Genomic DNA, 21,013 nt, shown 5'->3' on the forward strand with positions numbered 1-21,013 from the left:
CAAAAAACCTAGGATAGCAAAAAGTCTTCTCAAGGATAAAAGAACTTCTGGCGGAATCACCATGCCAGACCTAAAGCTTTACTACAGAGCAATTGTGATAAAAACTGCATGGTACTGGTATAGAGACAGACAAGTAGACCAATGGAATAGAATTGAAGACCCAGAAATGAACCTACACACCTATGGTCACTTGATCTTCGACAAGGGAGCTAAAACCATCCAGTGGAAGAAAGACAGCTTTTTCAACAATTGGTGCTGGCACAACTGGTTGTTATCGTGTAGAAGAATGCGAATCGATCCATACTTATCTCCTTGTACTAAGGTCAAATCTAAGTGGATCAAGGAACTTCACATAAAACCAGAGACACTGAAACTTATAGAGGAGAAAGTGGGGAAAAGCCTTGAAGATATGGGCACAGGGGGAAAATTCCTGAACAGAACAGCAATGGCTTGTGCTGTAAGATCGAGAATTGACAAATGGGACCTAATGAAACTCCAAAGTTTCTGCAAGGCAAAAGACACCGTCAATAAGACAAAAAGACCACCAACAGATTGGGAAAGGATCTTTACCTATCCTAAATCAGATAGGGGACTAATATCCAACATATATAAAGAACTCAAGAAGGTGGACTTCAGAAAATCAAATAACCCCATTAAAAAATGGGGCTCAGAACTGAACAAAGAATTCTCACCTGAGGAATACGGAATGGCAGAGAAGCACTTGAAAAAATGTTCAACATCCTTAATCATCAGGGAAATGCAAATCAAAACAACCCTGAGATTCCACCTCACACCAGTCAGAATCGCTAAGATCAAAAATTCAGGTGACAGCAGATGCTGGCGTGGATGTGGAGAAAGAGGAACACTCCTCCATTGTTGGTGGGAGTGCAGGCTTGTACAACCACTCTGGAAATCAGTCTGGCGGTTCCTCAGAAAACTGGACATAGTACTACCGGAGGATCCAGCAATACCTCTCCTGGGCATATATCCAGAAGATGCCCCAACTGGTAAGAAGGACACATGCTCCACTATGTTCATAGCAGACTTATTTATAATAGCCAGAAGCTGGAAAGAACCTAGATGCCCCTCAACAGAGGAATGGATACAGAAAATGTGGTACATCTACACAATGGAGTACTACTCAGCTATTAAAAAGAATGAATTTATGAAATTCCTAGCCAAATGGATGGACCTGGAGGGCATCATCCTGAGTGAGGTAACACATTCACAAAGAAACTCACACAATATGTATTCACTGATAAGTGGATATTAGCCCCAAACCTAGGATACCCAAGATATAAGATATAATTTGCTAAACACATGAAACTCAAGAAGAATAAAGACTGAAATGTGGACACTATGCCCCTCCTTAGTTTTGGGAACAAAACACCCATGGAAGGAGTTACAGAGACAAAGTTTGGAGCTGAGATGAAAGGATGGACCATGTAGAGACTGCCATATCCAGGGATCCACCCCATAATCAGCATCCAAACGCTGACACCATTGCATACACTAGCAAGATTTTATTGAAAGGACCCAGATGTAGCTGTCTCTTGTGAGACTATTCCGGGGCCTAGCAAACACAGAAGTGGATGCTCACAGTCAGCTAATGGATGGATCATAGGGCTCCCAATGGAGGAGCTAGAGAAAGTAGCCAAGGAGCTAAAGGGATCTGCAACCCTATAGGTGGAACAACATTATGAACTAACCAGTACCCCAGAGCTCTTGACTCTAGCTGCATATATATCAAAAGATGGCCTAGTCGGCCATCACTGGAAAGAGAGGCCCATTGGACTTGCAAACTTTATATGCCCCAGTACAGGGGAACACCAGGGCCAAAAAGGGGGAGTGGGTGGGCAGGGGAGTGGGGGTGGGTGGATATGGGGGACTTTTGGTATAGCATTGTAAATGTAAATGAGTTAAATACCTAATAAAAAATGGAAAAAAAAAAAAAAAAAAAGAAACCCACCTCAGGGACAAAACCAGACACTACCTCAGAGTAAAAGGCTGGAAAACAATTTTCCTAGCAAATGGTCTGAAGAAATAACCTGGAGTAGCCATTCTAATATAGAATAAAATCAATTTCCAACCCAAAGTTATCAAAAAAGACAAGAAGGGACAGTTAATGATCATGAAAGGCAAAATCTTCCAAGATGAACCCTCAATTCTGAATATCTATGCTCCAAATGCAATGGCATCCACATTCATTAAAGAAACTTTAGTAAACCTCAAATCATTCATTGCACTGCACACCATAATAGAGGGAGACTTCACAACCCACTCTTATCTATAGAAAGATCGGGGAAATAGAAACTAAACAGAGACACATTGAAGATAAAAGAATTTATGAAACAAATGGATTTAATAGATATCTACAGAACATTTTACCCTAAAACAAAAGCATATAACTTCTTCTCAGCACCTCATGGTACCGTCTCCACAATAGACCATATAATCAGTCACAAAACAGGACTCAACAAAAATATTGAAAGTATCCCATACACTCTATCACATCACCATGGAGGAAGGCTGATCTTCAATAACAACATAAATAATAGGAAGCCAACATTCATGTGAAAGCTGAACAACACTCTACTCAATGATAACTTGGTCAAGGAAGAAATAAAGAAGAAATTAAACACTTTTTAGAGTTTAATGAAAATGAAGGGACAATATACCCAAACTTATGGGACACAATGAATGTAGTCCCACAAAGAAAACCAACAGCTCTGAGTGCCACCAAAAAGAAACAAGAGAGAGCACACACTAAGAGCTTGACAGCACACCTAAAAGCTCTAGAACAAAAGGAGGCAAATTTACAAGGGGGAGTAGATAGCAGAAAATAATCAAACTCAGTGCTGGAATCAACCAAGTGGGCACAAAAAGAACTATTCAAAGTATCAACCAAACCAGGAGCCTGTTCTTTGAAAGTAGTATCAAGATAGATACACCCTTAGCAAGATATACTTGAGGGCACAGGGATAGTATCCTAATTAACAAAATCATAAATGAAAAGGGAGACATAAGACCAGAACCTGAGGAAATCCTAGGCATCATCACATCCTACTACAAAAGGCTATACTAAAAAAACTGGAAAACTTGGACAAAATGGACAATTTTGTAGACAGAAATCAGGTACCAAAGTTAAATCCAGATAAGAATAAAGATCTAAACAGCCCCATATCCCCTAAAGAAATAGAAGCAGTCACTAATAGTCTCCTAACCAAATAATGCCCAGGACCACCCACATGGGTTTAGTGCAGAGTTCTATCAGACCTTCAAAAAAGAACTAATTCCAACTGTTCTCAAACTATTTCACAAAATAGAAACAGAACGTACCCTATTCAATTCATTCTATAGATACCACAATTACTCTGATAACTAAACCATATAAAGTCCCAACAAAATAGAAGACTTCAGACCAATTTCCCTTATGAATATTGATGCAAAAAATATTCAATAAAGTCCATGCAAACTGAATCTCAGAACATATCACAAAGATCATCAATAATGAACAAGTACGCTTCATCCCAGGGATGCAGGGATGGATTAATATAAGGAAACACATCAACGTAATCCACTATATAAGCAAACTGAAAAACAAAAACCGCATGATCATCTCCTTACATGCTGAGAAATCATTTAACGAAATCCAACACCCATTCATGATAAAAGTCATGGAAAGATCAGGAATTCAAGGCCCATACTTGAACATAATAAAAGCAGTATATAGCAAAACAGTAGTCAACATCAAACTAAATGGAGAGAAACTAAACCCAATCCCACTAAAATCAGGGACTAGACAAGGCTGCCACTTTCTTCCTATCTATTCAATATATCACTTGAAATCCTAGCCAGAGCAATTTGACAACAGAAGTAGATCAAGGGAGCACCATGGTCCCTGGACCGGGGGATTCTGTGGACACCCACAAGGACCCACACAGGATCCTCCACGGGATCCTAAGACCTCTGGTGGGTGGAAAACAGCGCCTGGTCCAATCAAATTGCCCAGGACCCTAGACTGCACATTATTATTAGGCACATCCGATAGGCATGTGTGTGTGTGTGTGTGTGTGTGTGTGTGTGTGTGTTTGTGTGTGCATATAAGCGTGTAGGTATGTAGCACTTGTGACCAGAGGAATACAATCATGCAGTGTCTTTCTTTATTTCTCTCTGCCATTTTCCTATGATGCAGTGTGTTGATTAGAATATCTTTTGCCCATGGGATGTGGCACTATTACAAGGTGTTGGCTTGTTTGAGGAAGTGTATCATTGTGTAGGCTTGCTTTTATGTAGTGCACAATCTCTGCCCAGTGACAAAAATTGATCCTCTTCCTTGCTAACTGTGGCCACAAGCTTCCACCTGGTTGCCTTCAGACTAAGATATAGACCAATTACTTCCTTCCCCAGCACCTCCTCTTCCTGGATGCTGCCATGCTTCCTACCAAGATAATAATGTACTGACCCTCTGAATCTGTAAGACAACCTCAATTAAGTTTTCCCTATAAGAGTTTCCTGTGTCATGATGTCTCTTCACATCAATGAAACCCTGTTGAACATAGGCAGTATGTTAGCCTAATTTTTAATGCTTACAAGATAATTGCAACCAGCATGCAAGCACAAAGTAAAGATAATGAATGAGTTTCTGTATTTTTTGAACTTCTGAATTTTTGAATGAATGAGGGGATTGGGAAAATTAGAAAGTTTTGGGAATGAGATAGAGAGAGGACCTTTTGGGCTCCTGCCACTTGCTTTTGCATTCAATATATCTATTTTAAAACAACACCAACAACTAAAACAACCAACGACAGGGCATCCATACAACAGATTCACAGAGAAGACACCAAAGGGCAATACATTCTTGTAAATCATTTTTCAGCTAATGTCTGGTGTATTGAGCCTAAGGATTTTACTGTCAAACCCTGATGATTAATCACTAGATTGTATCCCCTAATACAATGATGAATGACACTGTGGTCAATAGGACAGTTAACGTGTATAAATACATCGTTTTTCACACAGTCAGTTTGAATTGTTACTATATTTCCCAGTTTGTTTTTTTTTTTTTTTTTTGCATTTTATCTCCATTAGTGTGTTGTTTTCAGCCCTCACTTGCTACATAGAAAACGGAATCTTTTACAATATATTTCATTTAGGGTGCACAATGGAACCTAAAGACTATTTCAGTCCATTTCAAAGTAGAGCTCTCTGTTCTCTTTCCAAAATTGAATTTAAACTGCTTTCAAATATATTTTGCAGTTGTGTGGCTTAGTTTAATTAAGATTGGGGAGGTTATTTCTCCCACAGTCCCAGTTGTCTAAAACTGGGAAAACTGTCTAGAAATGTTGTGGAACCTTTGTGACTGTGCCCTAGGAGAAGTAGATCCGTGGGGCAAGAAGGAGCGAGCTGGGTGGTTCTGAACTAAATCTTGGATTCTAAATCCAACCAAATGTGAGAAGGGCCCATTCAGGCTCTCAATGCCACAGATGAACTTGTTGTTTCCTCCTATGTTCTCTTTATCATGACAGTCTGTTCCTCGTGAGTGTTTGCCATATACATCTCTTCCTGAACATTGATTTTGTCAGGAGTTTTGACAACTTGACTTAAAAATAAGTATTGTAAGTGTACATCTGTCTCTCCACCTCTTCCTCTTCCCCCTCCCTCCCTCCCTCCCTCCCTCCCTCTCTCTCTCTCTTTCTCTCTCTCTCTCTTTCTCTCTCTCTCTCTCTCTCTCTCTCTCTCTGTGTGGGTGTGTGTAGGTGTGTGTGGGTGGGTGTTGTGTCAAATATATTGCTGTCAACTTTGCCTTCATGTATTTTTTTAATGTGTGTGTGTGGAATGATTTTTCACATTAAAAATTATTCTCACTTTTCATAAATTTCAGTGTAATCTTCAATTTTAGGGAGATAAGCTTCCAAATGGCTTTTTTTCTGGAACTCAAGAAATTGGAATGCTCCATAGTTTTATGACCTGAGTGAGAATTGTCAATAGGTTCCCAGTGATGCTGTGGGGCCATACTTAAGATCTGTGTAGCAGCTAGAGGAGCCTCTGTGTTCTTTGAGCCCTGCATTTGGAGAATAACTACGAATTGTTTGTACAGTTGGCTCTAGCATAGAGACTCTTCTTTAAAATTGTTTTCTCTTTCTCACTAGATGCCATGCATTGGAAAGTCCTTCCACATGGAAACTACTGACCATATTGAATGGTGGAGAAAGGAGATTCACAGTAAATTATAAATGAAGAAAACAAGAGTTACAGCCCTATAACTGATACTCCCACAGCTAAAGCTGTGTGGAAGCATGGAGAATGTTGGAGGACTTGCAAAATTTGTTTGGATCTCATTCCTCTTCATTGCTCACATAATTTAGTACTTAATATCCTCGTGATTTCATAGATATATTTTTCTAAATACTTCTTAATTAAGTTGTGTGAATGTGTGTAACTCTGTGAATGTCTCTGTGCATATCTCTCTTTCTATGTATATTTTTCTCTGTCTCTGTGCCTACTTGTGTGTCTCTGTGTGAATGTTTATGTGCATGTCTCACTCTGTATGTCTAAGTTTCTCTGTCTTTCTGTCTCTGTCTGTCTATCTATGCCTCACATCTAAACTCATTTCTTCTCCTTGCTTACCTTCTTCTTCTATTGTTTTTCCTTCTTTGCCTTATCCTTCTCCTCCTTATTCTTTTCTCCTTCGCCTTCTCCTCCTACTCCTGTTTCTTTCTTTCTTCTTCTTCTTCTTCTTCTTCTTCTTCTTCTTCTTCTTCTTCTTCTTCTTCTTCTTCTTCTTCTTCTTCTTCTTCTTCTTCTATGCCTTTGATTTTCCTTCTCTCATTCTTCTTCTCTCCTTCTCTTCTCCTTATTTAACCTTCTCCTTTTCTACTTCTTACAGATTTCTTCTAAGATCATTTTACCCCACCCCACCTCCATGCCTTGATTTCTTCTGGTGGGAGTCTCCAGAGTTTCAAACTCACAACCTCTCTGATGGTGTTCTGCCTGAGAAACCACAAAATCTGGAGGCTAGAGTTAAATTTGATCATTGAGCTTGGGGCATTGTGCTATGTACCAAGTGCCTGGTCTCCAGTCATGCTGAAGTCCTTAAACCTGATGAAACCTAATGGGTCGTAATTTTCACCTACATGGGAAGGAAGGCATTTCCTCCGTATTTCTGGAACCCTGGCTCCTGGTGAATTTACCATACCCACAAGCACTCCCGCCCTGCAGTGGCTAATGGCTAGCAGTCACATACAAAATGACCAAAGGTTCTGATTTTCAGGTTAGATAACTTCTAGTTACCTAGCAACAGCAAGATAACAAGCCCAATATATGAGAGGCTACTTGGCCCTACATCAGTCTCTCATTCTTTCTCTCTCTCTCTCTCTCTCTCTCTCTCTCTCTCTCTCTCTCTCTCTCTCTCTCTCTCTCTCTCTCTCTCTCTCTAACTTTTACAATCCTTACTCTCTGTAAACTTTTACCTCTTTCTCTAAGCGTTCAACTTTCTTACTCTCTAACTTGCTTTCTGTCTTTCCTTCTATGTCTTTCCCCATCTCTCCTTTTGGCCATAGCAAGTCTAACAATCTTTTTACTCTTTTTTTTCTCCTTGCTGTCTAAAATAAAGCTCTAAAACATTAGACTGTCTATGTTTTTTAGGCCCAATATGGGATGCCAGAGACAAAGAATCTGGTACCATTGTCTTCCCCTAGTTCACCCCCATCCGTGTAGTTTCAGTGGATTTACACAGCCAGATGCACAATCAGGTATGCATGGTAATTATCCTTCACTCCTCCCATGTCAGCCTTCACAGAGCACAGAACCTTCTGCCGTCCATGTTCTCTCTCACATCACCAACTTGCCCTACACCCACAGTTTCATACTGGACACTTAACATTACTACGAATTATTAAAATGTAACTGCATTTAAATTTAAAAATCATCTCCTCATTTGAGTTGGTAACAATCCAATGCTTAACAGATATTTGTTAGTAGTGCTTACCTGTTGACATTGATACCATGAACTTCTTATTACTTCTGGTGCTATGTGATTTTTTTTTCAAGCAAGATGAGGACTTGAACAATTTCTGAAATCATGTCTTTGGACTCACAGCACTTACGTGATGTAGTTCTAGTTTCCCAGAGACTTCCAGTATCTGTGATGAGCCATGAACTTGGAACATCTGCAGCATGACCCAGAGTTTCATTGGGCTGAGCAAAGAGATCTCAAGATTTGATTGCTTTCTCTGTCCAAAGTATATATATACGATTAAATTACAACTGCATAGTGGTTTTTATTACTCTGTGTTATTATCATTTCAAATCCTCTTATTTCTTGGCTGAGTTGCTAAATGATACCTTGTTCTGTGAACCAGCTGCCATTTTTGTTCTAAAGCGATTTGATGGATCTTTTCAGCTTTCCTAGTTCCATTTACTGAGAAAGGTAGCTTCTCTCTGAGGTTATGGTCTCAGAAGTTGTTGGATGTTTCAAACCCTTCCCTGGAATGTCTGGGACTCTGCAAAAAAGGAATTAAGAATTTTGAAACAAAAGTGAGGATCTACTTGGTGTCTTCTTCTTGTCCTGTGAAAATTCTGAGATCCATTCTTACAACTGGAAATATTCAAACACATTAAAATTATTCTACAATGAGAAAATCAACTGCATTATAATCCTGATACTTACTGACACATGAGTTATTAGGATGTTCTTTATTAAAAAATCAATTAGTTCTTACACTCTTTATTTCGTTCTAGAACAGATTTTCCCCCTTTTAACAGCTGAAAAATCTATTTTACTTCAATTTCATTTTTAAAAATCCGTATTATTTTAAAAATTTTAGTGGTAATTGTAATAAGTATCTATAAAGTGTTGCAGATGGATCATGCCCCCTCTTTATGTGGCTAATGGAAGGTTATTTTAAAAAATTCTTCCTAATGAACATCTATTCTTGTTGTTGTTTTTGTTGTTGTTGTTATTGATGTTGTTAGATGTTATTACTTGACTTCAGGAATGTTTAATGCTAATGAGGGTCTTATTGTTCTCCAGATGTCTCCTTTCACCCTATCAATATATATAATATATATATATATATATGTTTGTAAAAATGTGGTGAGTCCCTGTATGCACATTATCAAATGTTTCTGATTCAACTTGTGCACAAAGCAATCTACATTTTGTCTTTTTACATTGGTGTTCTTTTGCAGGGAAATGAAATACCAAAGCCTATCTGAAAGTAAGGATTTTTCAAAAGTCTCATTTCCTTGGGAATTCTAAATAAAAGTTTATATTCGTTATGGAGAATGTATTATGAGCTTGTCAAGAGCATTTGAATATGAATTTCTTTCCTGTTATGTTTATTTTTCTTTGGTGATTTGAAGTGGAAGCTACTCACAGGAAAAAAAAGAGAGGTATCTAAAACTACTTCTCATTATCTCACTTTCTTTAAATTGAGATTTCTGATGTTGAAGAGGAATGAAGTGAGTGTGCAGATTTTGTCCACATAACTCCTTATAGAAAGAGCAATAGTCATGTTCCACAAACACATGTATTCAACACCCCAATTAAATTGCATGGGTACTGGCTGAATCTAAAGTCCCTGTAAATGAATGTGTGTGTGTGTGTGTGTGTGTGTGTGTGTGTGTGTGTGTGTGTGTGAATGTTTCCATGTGTGTGTGTGTCTGTGACTCAGTATATCTAGGTGTATATGTACATGTGTGTGTTAAGATTATATTGCTGTAAACAGACACACTTATCAATGCATGTTTTATTAGAAAACCATTTAATTGGGGCTGGCTTACAGGTTCAGAAGTTCAGTCCATTATCATCAAGGTAAGAATATGTCAGGATCCAGGCAGGCATGGTTCATTTGGAGCTGAGAGTTCTATAACTTCATCTGATAGCTGCTTGGAAATGAATAGCTTCCAGGCAGTAGGCAGAGGGCCTGAAAAGTCTGTTCCCACAAAACACCAAATGTGTTTTTGAGTGTTTATGTGAGTATTAGTATGGGTTTTATTGCCATGAAGTGTCACCAGGATCATAGTAAATCTTGAACACTTTGTAACTTCTTTTCAGAGGTTTACTCCATTATTGTCATGGCTGGAAACATGGTAGCCTTCAGACAGACAAAGTGCTGGAGAAGGAGATGAGTTTTAGGTCTTGATATACAGGAAGCAGATGGAGACTGTGTCAAACTGGGGATTGCTTAAGGACAGCAGACCTCCAAGCCTACCACCACATTGTTACATTTCTTCCAACAAGATCACACCAACTCAACAAAGACACATCTCCATCAGTGTCCCAACTACTCCACCAATGTCACACCTCATGAAACTTTTTCACACTTCCTGAGAGTGCCACTCCTATTGGCACAATTTTTTGGGCCCATTAACATTATTCTTAAAACTGTTCAATGGACAAAAGGTAACTTTAATGAAAGAAATAAAGAATGTTTCAAAAAATAAACAGGAGTATGTATGTCTTGGTTACTGTTCTATGCTGTGAGAGACATCATGACCAAACAAACTTATAAGAGGAAACATTTAATTGTGGTCTTAGAGTTCCAGAGGGCAAGTCCAGGATATCATGGTAGACACCATGGCAACACAGAGGCAAAACATGTAGAGCAGTAGTTGAGAGCGAACAACTTATGATGGAGATGGCAGAGAGTAATGAAAGAGGGAGAGAGAGAGAGAGAGAGAGAGAGAGAGAGAGAGAGAGAGAGAGAGAGAGAGAGAGAGAGAGAGAGAGAGAGAGAGAGAGAAAGAGAGAGAGAGAGAGTCTGATGGGTTTTTGATATTTCAAGGCTCTGTGACAAATCTCCTTTAATAATAAAACAACTCCTAATTCATTCTAAACAGCCCATCACCCGGAAAACTAACACATTTGAACGTGTGATCATCTGTGGCACACAATTATTCAAACGAATAAAGGAATGAAAAAGAAAATGATATCAACTAATAAGTGGCCATGACACTTGGTAGTATAGTTTATATCATTACTTTTCATTTCTCTCAGGTTAGGGTTATTTGCATAACATATTTCTGATCAGCAATCATTCTCAAATAATCCAAAGGCATCCTAACCCCACCACACACACACACACACACACATTTCTACTTGATTAACGATATTGGCATTACTTATTTTTATGGAAACATATCCCTTATTCCTGATTTAGTTCAAATCGTTGGAAATGTTGATGTATAATTAATTCCTATTCATAATGGGATAATACAGAAGTCAACAATATTGAATCCATTGTTCCTTGGAGCTGAAGATTTTCCATTGATTTAGTAAAATATAAATATGATTTTAAAAGAAGGCAACACCCTGAAAAAGTCTTATTTTCATCTTTTCATTATTTACAGACCATTCTGTGGTATAAATAGGAATCTAGAGGAAGAAAGGTGTTTAAAGTCACTGACACACACACTTAACTTAGGTTTCCTTTGCACAGGAAGAAGATATATCAATCCTCTATATATGGAGAGTTTCTCCAGGACCATTAATATATAAAAGTCTTCAGGTCTCTAGGTTAAAACAACATTGCTTTTGCCTATAATTTATGCAAAGTAACCTCTTTTATACAGTTATCATATTGATGTGTGTATGCATACAGAATTATACAGGTAAGTCCAGAGGATAGGGAAGGGTATACTGTTTTCTGCTACTTCACTCCCTAATTTTCCCCTTGTGACATGGTTTCTTGCTGAGCTAGGAGTGAGGCTGACATTCAGGAAGCCACAGTCATTCTTCTGTCTCTGCCACTCCAATTCCTAAGCACTGGTGTTTAGGTGAATGTTTGACCAAACACTTGGCTTTACCACTGGGCCATCTCCCTAGATTCTTCTTTATTTTAAATAACCTCTGGATGACTTTTGCCCTCAATGTAATGAAACTGCTCTATAAGAATTTGTTATTTAGAAGATGGCAATATAAGTGGTCTGTGTGTGTTCAGTACATGGTATATTAAGAACTACTTTCCTTAATACCTTGAGAATTGCATACAAATATTTTGATGGAATTTACTTTCCAATTATTTTAGTAACTCCTCCCAGAACAAAACCTGTCCCACTCCCACCTAACTCCTCCTGCCAACTTCATATCTCGTCTTCTCCCCTTTGTTACAACCCATTCAAATCATTTGTGTTTCCCATAAACTCTTAGACATCTGGCTTCCAGTACAGCATGAACAATCTATAACCTTCAAAGTCAATACCTTTGATGAAAACTTACTATTCATCCTTCATCAACTGTCTATACCTTATCAGATAGCGATAAGGGATAGTGAGCCTTCCCATTCAGTGATGGAAGACAGAATGTCCTGATTTTGTGCAGAAAGACACAGTTTTTCTCTTACCTCTGTGCCTTACAAGATTTTCATTCTCTTCCTTGAGGATTTCTAAGTTTCAGCTCCTCTACTTCTTGCCTCTTTCTGTGAGTATTTGTGAATATGCATGTGTGTCTATATTACAGATGTCTCAGTATATATACAACTCAACTCATAGTGGGATTTTGCAATTAACTGCTGGCACTATCTCACACTAGACCATATTCCTTAATGCAGACTTGGTGTGGGTAAGTACCAGAAAGGAACTGGAGATTGCTAGATATCTTCAGAGTTAGTTGTAGTATAGGTGAAGTTTAGACTTCTGACCTTACATTCTGGCTAGCCCCTATGGGTTTAAGATGCATGGATAAGGGATCAAGATCCTGAACTTGGATTGCATTTTTCTCCTTTTTGAACAAAACAGAGATATCCTTGAAGAGATAGATGGATCTTATCACTTTGTTTCAAATAAAGAATTCTGTGGTTAAATTGTTTTGAAATGTCAGTCATGGGTCTTAGATGAAGGCTTTGGTCCACAGTACAATGTTCATAGGTAGTACAATATGCACTCTGAAAAGTGATTGGAACCTGAGGGCTTTAATCAATGAGTTAATCAATCAATGGATATACAAGGAATGGGTAAGAAACTTGTAAATGAACGCGGTCATTTGGACATGTCTTCAAAGCTGTTTTTTGTCTTTGGTCCCTTCTTGTGTTAATGCTGACTAGCTGCCAATAATTTGAACAATTGTGCTGCTTCATGCCCCTTTCATATTCATGTGATCATGGATCCTTCTTTCATTTGTGATAGTAACATGTCAGGTTCAGAGGAAACATTGCTTAATTCTTTAATTTTTTTTTTCTAGAAACGGCATGCTAAGTGTAGAACCAATGTTACCTAGTTGTTGTAGTTGGAATATTCAGCCATGGTATCTGTTGTCTTTGAGACTCAAGAACTTTGCTGCTACCCACACCACTGGTCTTTCTTCTGAATTCACTATTGTATTTTAGTAGATTTCAATATCATATGAAGTACCAGAAAATGAGTGAAAAATGACAGTGGTGAAATGTGTTTAGAATCATTAAATTACACACTTAAAAATAAATAAATCAATGGATTTATTTAGTATATAAATCAAACTCCAATAAACCTTCTGAAAAGGCTTAACCAAATGTGATGCTTCTCATGTGAGTTGTTATTTGTCATAGCACCTGTGATTTAGCTGTTAATAGTACTGGGTTTTATTACTTATGAATCAGACACCAATACATCCATGAAGGGGTTACACTCCATTCTTTCAGGAGAAAGAAATCAATTAAAAGTCATTGGATTTCTTGATGAGAATTTTTCTGGTCAAAGCTGTGTTGGCAGGAAGTTGGACAGACTGGGGTGTCTCCCAGAAAGTGTAACACAAATTAGAATGTAGGTGTTGTGAGGCTATAAGGCATATTCACTACTTGTCACCTATTATTGAGTATTCTTGCTGTTGGAGGTACTTACCCTTCACTTCTGCCATGGAGGGAAGTGGGTCTACACCTAGGCAGAATGAGGAGATTGTGATGAGTAATGTTTGTGTGGGTTATGGAGCAGGATAAACCTTAATGTGCTGGGATTTTATTTATCTCCAACTTGACAATCTAGCGTCACCTTAGGAGAGAGAACAATTGAAGAATTGTCTCTATTCACTTGGTTTTTGGGTAAGTCTATGGGACATTTTCTCCATTAATGGTCGATGTGTGAGGGTAGGCAACTGTGGGTAATCTCATCAGTAGTCATTTATAAAAGGAAAGCTTTTACTCTGTATTTAAAATAAAATATTCGATCAAGCCACATGATTTTTGGTGGTTTGAATAAGAATATACACTATAGATTCATATATATGGATATTTAGTCACCAGGGATTGGCAGTGTGTTTAAGGATTAGAAGGAATGAGAGAAGATGTGGCTTCATTGGAGGAAGTGGTTGTGTCAATAAGGGTGGTCTTTGAGTTTTCAAGAAACCAATGTAATGGCAGAATATCTGTTTCTGTCTAAGGATAAATGGTTCTCTATTGCTCCAGTGCTGCGGTCACTTACTTGATGTTTGACTAAACTTCTGTAAGTGTAATCAAGCCCCCAGTTAATGCTTTGTTTCATAATAGTTGTTTTATCCATGATGTCTCTTCACAGCAATAGAACAATGACTAAGATAGGGTCAAGCAATAAGCACTCTTTCCTGGTAATGCTTCAAGTTCCTGTTTTGCCTTCCTTGGTAATAGTCTGTAACATGTAAGCTAATAACCCTTATATTCCCAAGTTATGTTTGATGTTAGTATTCTTCGGTGTGAGAAAGAAGCAAACTAGAACAATTGCATGTCATTATATACATGAGAATATCTTACCTTTAAATTAAAATAAAATATCTACACATTATTTGTCCTTATAGGATAAGTGACAGTGGTAGTATTAGATATTTTGTTCCTCTAAGAAATTGTCTTACTTAAGGTTTCTATTGTTGTAAGAACATACCATGTCCAAAGAGCTAATTCCATAGCAAAAGTTTTATTTAGCTTATATTCCACATTGCTGTTCATCATCAAAGTAGTTTGGAAAGAAACTGAAACAACACAGGTTCCTGGAGCCAGAAGCTCATGCATAGGCCATGGAGTGGTGATGCTTATTGACATGCTCCTTAAGTCTTGCTTCCATAAGGAGCACAAGACTACCACCACAAGGGTGTCCCCACCCACAATGAACTGGGTCCTCTCCCACCAATTAAGAAAATTCCTAAAAGCTTGATCTTAATGAGGCATTTTCTCAACTGAGGCTCCTCCTCTTGCAAGACTCTAGATCTTATCAAGTTGCTATGAAACCATTATGGCACTCTGAATGTAGTTGGCCTATGAGGAGGTGTGGCCTTGTAGGAGTGGGTGTGGCCTTTTTGGAGGAAGCATATCACTGTGAGGCTTTAAAGCTCTGCTCAGTGTGGAAGACAACATCCCTGCATGCAGAAGACTCTAAACTTCCTCTCCACCACTACATATGCCCAGACACTTGCATGTTCACTTCCTTGATGATAGTGGACTGAACCTCTGAAACTGCAATGAAATGTTGAAAAGCCCTAATGAAATGTTTCTAATGAGTTGTCTTAGTCATAGTGATCTTTCACAGCATTGAAACCCTAATTAAGACATCCAGCTAGCATAGAAACTCTCCCAGATATCAAAATTAATCAACAATAAAGAGTATTTTCAAGTCATTTGGCATTCAAACTTATTCTAGAGAAAAAACACAAATGATTGAGTCCATGACAAGCCTGACTAAAAACAAAAACAAAAAACAATACAAAAACAAACAAACAAAAAACAAACAAACAAACAAAACAAAAACAAACAAAAAACCTACAACAACAATAAAACCAACCAAACAAACAAACAAAAGAAACACTCAGAGTGCATATGGGACCCATTAAGACCCCCATGAAGCACAGGGGCTACTCAGGAGTAGTGACCAACATATTGGGCAACCTCATAGAGTTTGAAACCCATGAGAACTGGCATAGAAAAGAGATCAGCACATATGCATTGAGTACACCTTCACTGTTTTATGAGAAGGAGGTCACACATAAATTTGAGACAGGAATTTCCAGGGAATAGACAGGCTGAAATGGTACATAGGTATGTTGGGAGTCAGATGTTTGGAGGAGAGCCAGGGGAACAGGCCAGTGGTGAGCTTTTTGATGGTCATCTGGGGCACTCAACAGAGACCTCCAAAAGATCACAGGATTCATCCCAGGCAAAGATTGCACAGGGAAAGAACTCAGGATCCACGCCCCACCATATATTATCTCACAGTTTATTCATTTTCTCTTTTAAATTACTCTTTGATCTGATCAGCTGGCTATTTGTTAAGAAACCAAAGAACCTAATGTGGATATGCCCAATTTTAACTATTTGCACAAAATTTCTATTCTTCCTGGGTCTCCTGCTTCACATTTTGAGAACTTCATCTTAGAATTCATTTGTCCCTCAGTGTCCTCTAGTCCTTTGTGTGTCCTTTATTGTTTTTAAAGGTCACCATCAATTTAATCTTTCTTAACTTCTACCTGGTCTCTTTTCTGCATGTTAATATTGGATTTCTTAAAAAGATATCTTAATGGGAATAGATGACCATGTTGTCAAGAGCACTACTGTACCGCAAAAAAACTGGATTTGTTTTCTTGAATTCATATCCAATGGTTAACAATCAGCTTTAATGCCAGCTCCATGGGATCTGACAACTCATGTCTCTGTGGTCACCTATACTCTCAAGCTCATGCCCTACTCCCACCCATATAAATAAAGATAATAAATCTTAAAATGAGAGACAAGTTTCATTTGGTTTCATTATTCAAATGAAACCTTATTTTGTCTGATTTCTGAATCTCTTTGGATCAGTTTTCTGGGTTGCACTTTGTGTAACAAGGCCACATTCCTTTTATCTATCACTCTTTCCCCAACTTGTTGTTTCTCCCTCAGACTTCATACCAGAGATTCTATCTATGTCCTGTCTTTCTCTGCTTCTTCCTAAAAATCCATTTTTTGCTGCCATCCCTGCTCCTCTAAGTCATATCTCCAATTCCTTGCTCACTATGCAGACCACAGAATCTAAGTCCTGTCCATTTTAGCCTGTGTGATATTAGATGTATGCACTGTTCACAGCCTGCGTTGCAACTTTCATCTTCCTTTGATGTTCTTTCTACCATAGTCCATCTCTTCCAACAAAGTGTTCACTAAAAGCATGTCATGTCACACGTATTAATTTTTAGAACAAAACAAATTTTATTGACAAAGATACTGAGGTTGTCAAAGACCCATAGGTACCCAACACAGGAAAACAACCATTTTTTTTCAATCCTATAAGTTTACATTTCTGTACTTTGTGATTTTTTTCAATTTAAGTGATATTTGACACCAGAGTATAGACATAGATATGGAGGTCACCGAGAAATTTGATAAAGTACACAGTAGGATTGGCTAGAACTTTGTAAACAACCTTTCCGAACTTTTTGGATCCATCATCTCTGGTGTACTGCACCCAGGAACCTATTAAGAAGTCATTGTCATCACCTGATCTCGCCTCAGCCAGAGGGGTCTCTGGAATGATGTGGAGGTTACCTTCCTTGTAGTCATCCAGGAGCTGATAGACGTAGAGGACCGGATCCTTCTTGTAGGAAATGTAAAAATAGTCCTGTAAGAATGGCACCTGGGCTAGCACCATCCCACTCCAGTTGTCCTCAGAGCCATCTTTCCCCTCAAATTTGTGTTGTACCTCTCTGCCAACCAGTGCGCCTGCGAGGTGGACATCCCTCACCTGAGGAAAAACTACTTTGTGAGGCAAGACCTTAAGATTTAAAATCCTCTCATCGCTGTGGAGCTCCTGTCCGTAGACACTGTCAATTCCGTCATACTTCACCAAATAAAGAGAAGGGTTTGTTGGCAGTTGACCTAGAATGATGGCCTTCCAATGGGTGACAGGCTCATTACCTTCCTTCCACCCGTGAGAAATTCTGCAGCCAACAATATTCCCCAGGGCCTGGGAAGAAGGCTTCCTCCTACTCTTCTTCTTGAGTGATGTCATGCTCAGACTCTTCAGATGTATTGTCTTCTACCTGGCTGTAGACCTGTTGTGGTAGATCACACTGTCTTGGGGCTTCCATTCCCTTCAAATATCATACTTGCTCATTGCCTGGGACTGAAGATCTTGCCCGTTTAAACCAGACACAATGCTGTTGCCTCTATCATATATATGAATTCCTGATGGGCAATGGTTATGGATTGGGAGTGAATGCTGGACCAAGACTCTTCTCTAAGAGAACTTCTGAGCAGGTGAAGAAGATTATGCTAAACAGTTTTGAGCTCCTAAAATTAATTTTATAAAAATAAGAAGTTAATAAGTCAGCCATGGTGGTACACGCATTTAATCCCAGAACTCAGAAGGCAAGGACAGGCAGATTTCTAAATTAGAGACCAGCCTGGTCTACAAAGTGAGTTCCAGGGCAGTCAGTGCTATAGAGAGGAACCCTGTCTCAACAACAACAACAACAACAACATCAAGTAAAAAAAAAAAAAACAAACGAAAATCAAACGAAAAACAAACAAAACAGAAATACAAACAGAAAATAACAAAACAATCAAATGGAGAAGTTAATAGGAAGTGGTAGTGACCCATAACTTTAATCATAGTACTCAAGAGACAGAGTGAGGCAGACCTTAGTGAGAGAAAGACTAGTCTGGTCTACACAGTGAGTTTCCTGACAGCCAAATCTAAACATACAGAAACTCAAATAAAATTAACCAAGCAAGCAAACAAACAAACAAAGAAAAAAAGAAACAAGGGAAACAAGGAAATAAAAATAGTGTAATTAACAAGTAATTCTCTAGAGCTCAGAATAACATACTCAGATCAACATTTATTTCTTCAGACCTGAGTAAATTTGTCTCTGATGAGGATCCTCTCCTTGAATTTCTATGTCAATTTAGGTGGTGCTATGACAATTACCCCCAATGATCAAGAAGAAGAGAAAAAAAAAAAAAAGGCCAGAGGGGTCACCATGATTCTCTTGTACGCGTAAGCTCTGAGCTAAGTTCTTGCATTCACAAATATCTTCCCAGGGACACAGCACACCACTGTCCTCCTTTATTGTTTCTCCTGACCCAGCTTCAGAATTATTCGATGAAGCCATTGCATCACTGAACTCAAGAACAACTCAAAAAGTCGAGGCAATATCAGCCTTTTAGAACTAATAACTTCTAACATGCACATGGACAAACAGGAGCTTTGGCATTTTAGTGGAATTGTGATCTAGATATGGTTAGCAAGGATAATAAATTCAGGAGATAAACTAACCTAGACTATTCATCTCCCTTGCTAATAAACATGGGGAAAGTAGAATGTACAGTAACTCACTGTAGGAGAGAAAATTTTTAGCTTTCTGTAGCTATGAGGGTCCCAATTACTTCATAAATGTACTTACCCATAGAAAAATATCCTAGTCGTCAAGATCTCCTGATACAGACCAGGCACCAAAAGCCTGTGGGAAAAAATGACCTGGCTTTGACACACCACTGTGAAGATAGTGAACTCACCTTGAATGGATTCTAGCGCCTCCAAGTGGAATAGATGCGCAACCTCCAGCCAGTGCTCTGTGACATCACCCTAGTTCAGCTTACATCATAGAACCCCTCTCAGGCTGGTTCCTTCCCTAGTTACACTCAGAAACATTCAGAATCTCGAATTTACCTTTTCATATGGCCTCCTAGAAATAATAAATGAAATCCCAACTGAAAGGCCTGATGATCTGAGTAATATTCTGCCAAAGAATTACACCCTTGCATGGTTTTTATTGTTTGGTTGTTGAATTTTTATTTATTTGTTTGGTTTATGTTTTGTTTTGTTTCATTTTTGTTTTTATTTTCGTTCTGAGAAAGTCTTCGGTTTCTGCCTTGACAACATCCATGGTGGTTATTTTTCATGTTCCAACCTTTCCCTTGGTTATCTTTAAGCTGTGCTTCTTATCATAAATATTGCCAGATTCTTTGAGGCAGCACACTGGATAGCACACCAATTTTCACTTTATGAAAACCCACAGTTAGAGGAGGACTATTTTTATGCAAACAAACCTGGAATTTGACAGGGTTAAATGACATGTATTGAAACCAATGGCAATCATGAATTATGGATTCTTTGGAAAGTAAGAGGACAACATAGATCTTGGGCATGCTTACAAAGTTGTGATAAAATTTAAAAAAAAAACCTGATATCTCCCAGTCATATTTTAAAGGTTTTTAAAATTTACCAGCACTTCTGATTATAAGTAATTTCATAGATTAAATGCAGTAAAACAGGATGAAATAGATGAGGTAATTTTACTTTTGAAATATGTGTAGACAGAATACTGGACACAGGTATGTATAAAATTTACTTACAAATTAGAGGACACTTTAATTGTTCATGGCACATAGATCTTCAGTTCTTCAAAAAAAATCCTTTTCAGTACCTTCCACGGTCCCCACCGTACCCTGTACATCATCTTCATAGGATATGACACTATCCATAGAGAGCTAGATCCTTCAACAACAGTCATCAAAAAAAAAAAAATCATTCCTTAAGGTGTGGCCACAGGCCAATGTGATGGAGGATCTTTATCTGAGATTCTATCTTCCCAGGTTGATTTAAGTTCACAAAAAAAAATCTAAGAAGGACCACTACATATCCATATCATCAATATTGATTGCCTCACGGTATGAAACATACATGCTATGGAGTGATTTAAGATGTCAACTACTGGATGAATGCCTTAAAAATGAGAGACAGAAGGAGAGAGAGAGAGAGAGAGAGAGAGATAAATATATTTCTCATCTATGTGTATTAGTGCAGCGCTTTGTTTTCAAAAAAATGGATGGAATGGTTAAATACTATATATTAGGTTAGACAAGTAAAACTCAAAATGACTATTGTAAAAATATAAATTTAATAAGGGACATTAAAAAATAGGAGGTATTTTGGAAGAGTAAGCGCAGCAGGAGGGGGGAGATCTGATAGCAATGGAGGATAGTGGGGAGGATGAAGATGGTAAAAGGACACTGTAAACCTGTGCAAAGGGTCACAGAAAAGGCCTGCGACTTGTACACTTAAAAAAAACACTGGTATAAAGTAACAGAGTCCAAATAATATT

General features: G+C 38.3%; 1 protein-coding gene across 1 annotated transcript; it reads right to left on the reverse strand.

Annotated features, from left to right (window-relative positions):
* Positions 1–17,232: 17,232 nt before the first annotated feature.
* Gm20841 (predicted gene, 20841) lies at positions 17,233–17,916 on the reverse strand. Its single transcript, XM_017318765.1, has one exon. It carries the CDS (start codon positions 17,914–17,916, stop codon positions 17,233–17,235), a length of 684 nt encoding a protein of 227 aa, XP_017174254.1.
* Between the last annotated feature and the right edge of the window lie 3,097 nt (positions 17,917–21,013).

The sequence above is a fragment of the Mus musculus genome, chromosome Y, assembly GCF_000001635.26.
Source record: "Mus musculus strain C57BL/6J chromosome Y, GRCm38.p6 C57BL/6J".
Classification (NCBI taxonomy): Eukaryota; Metazoa; Chordata; class Mammalia; order Rodentia; family Muridae; genus Mus; species Mus musculus.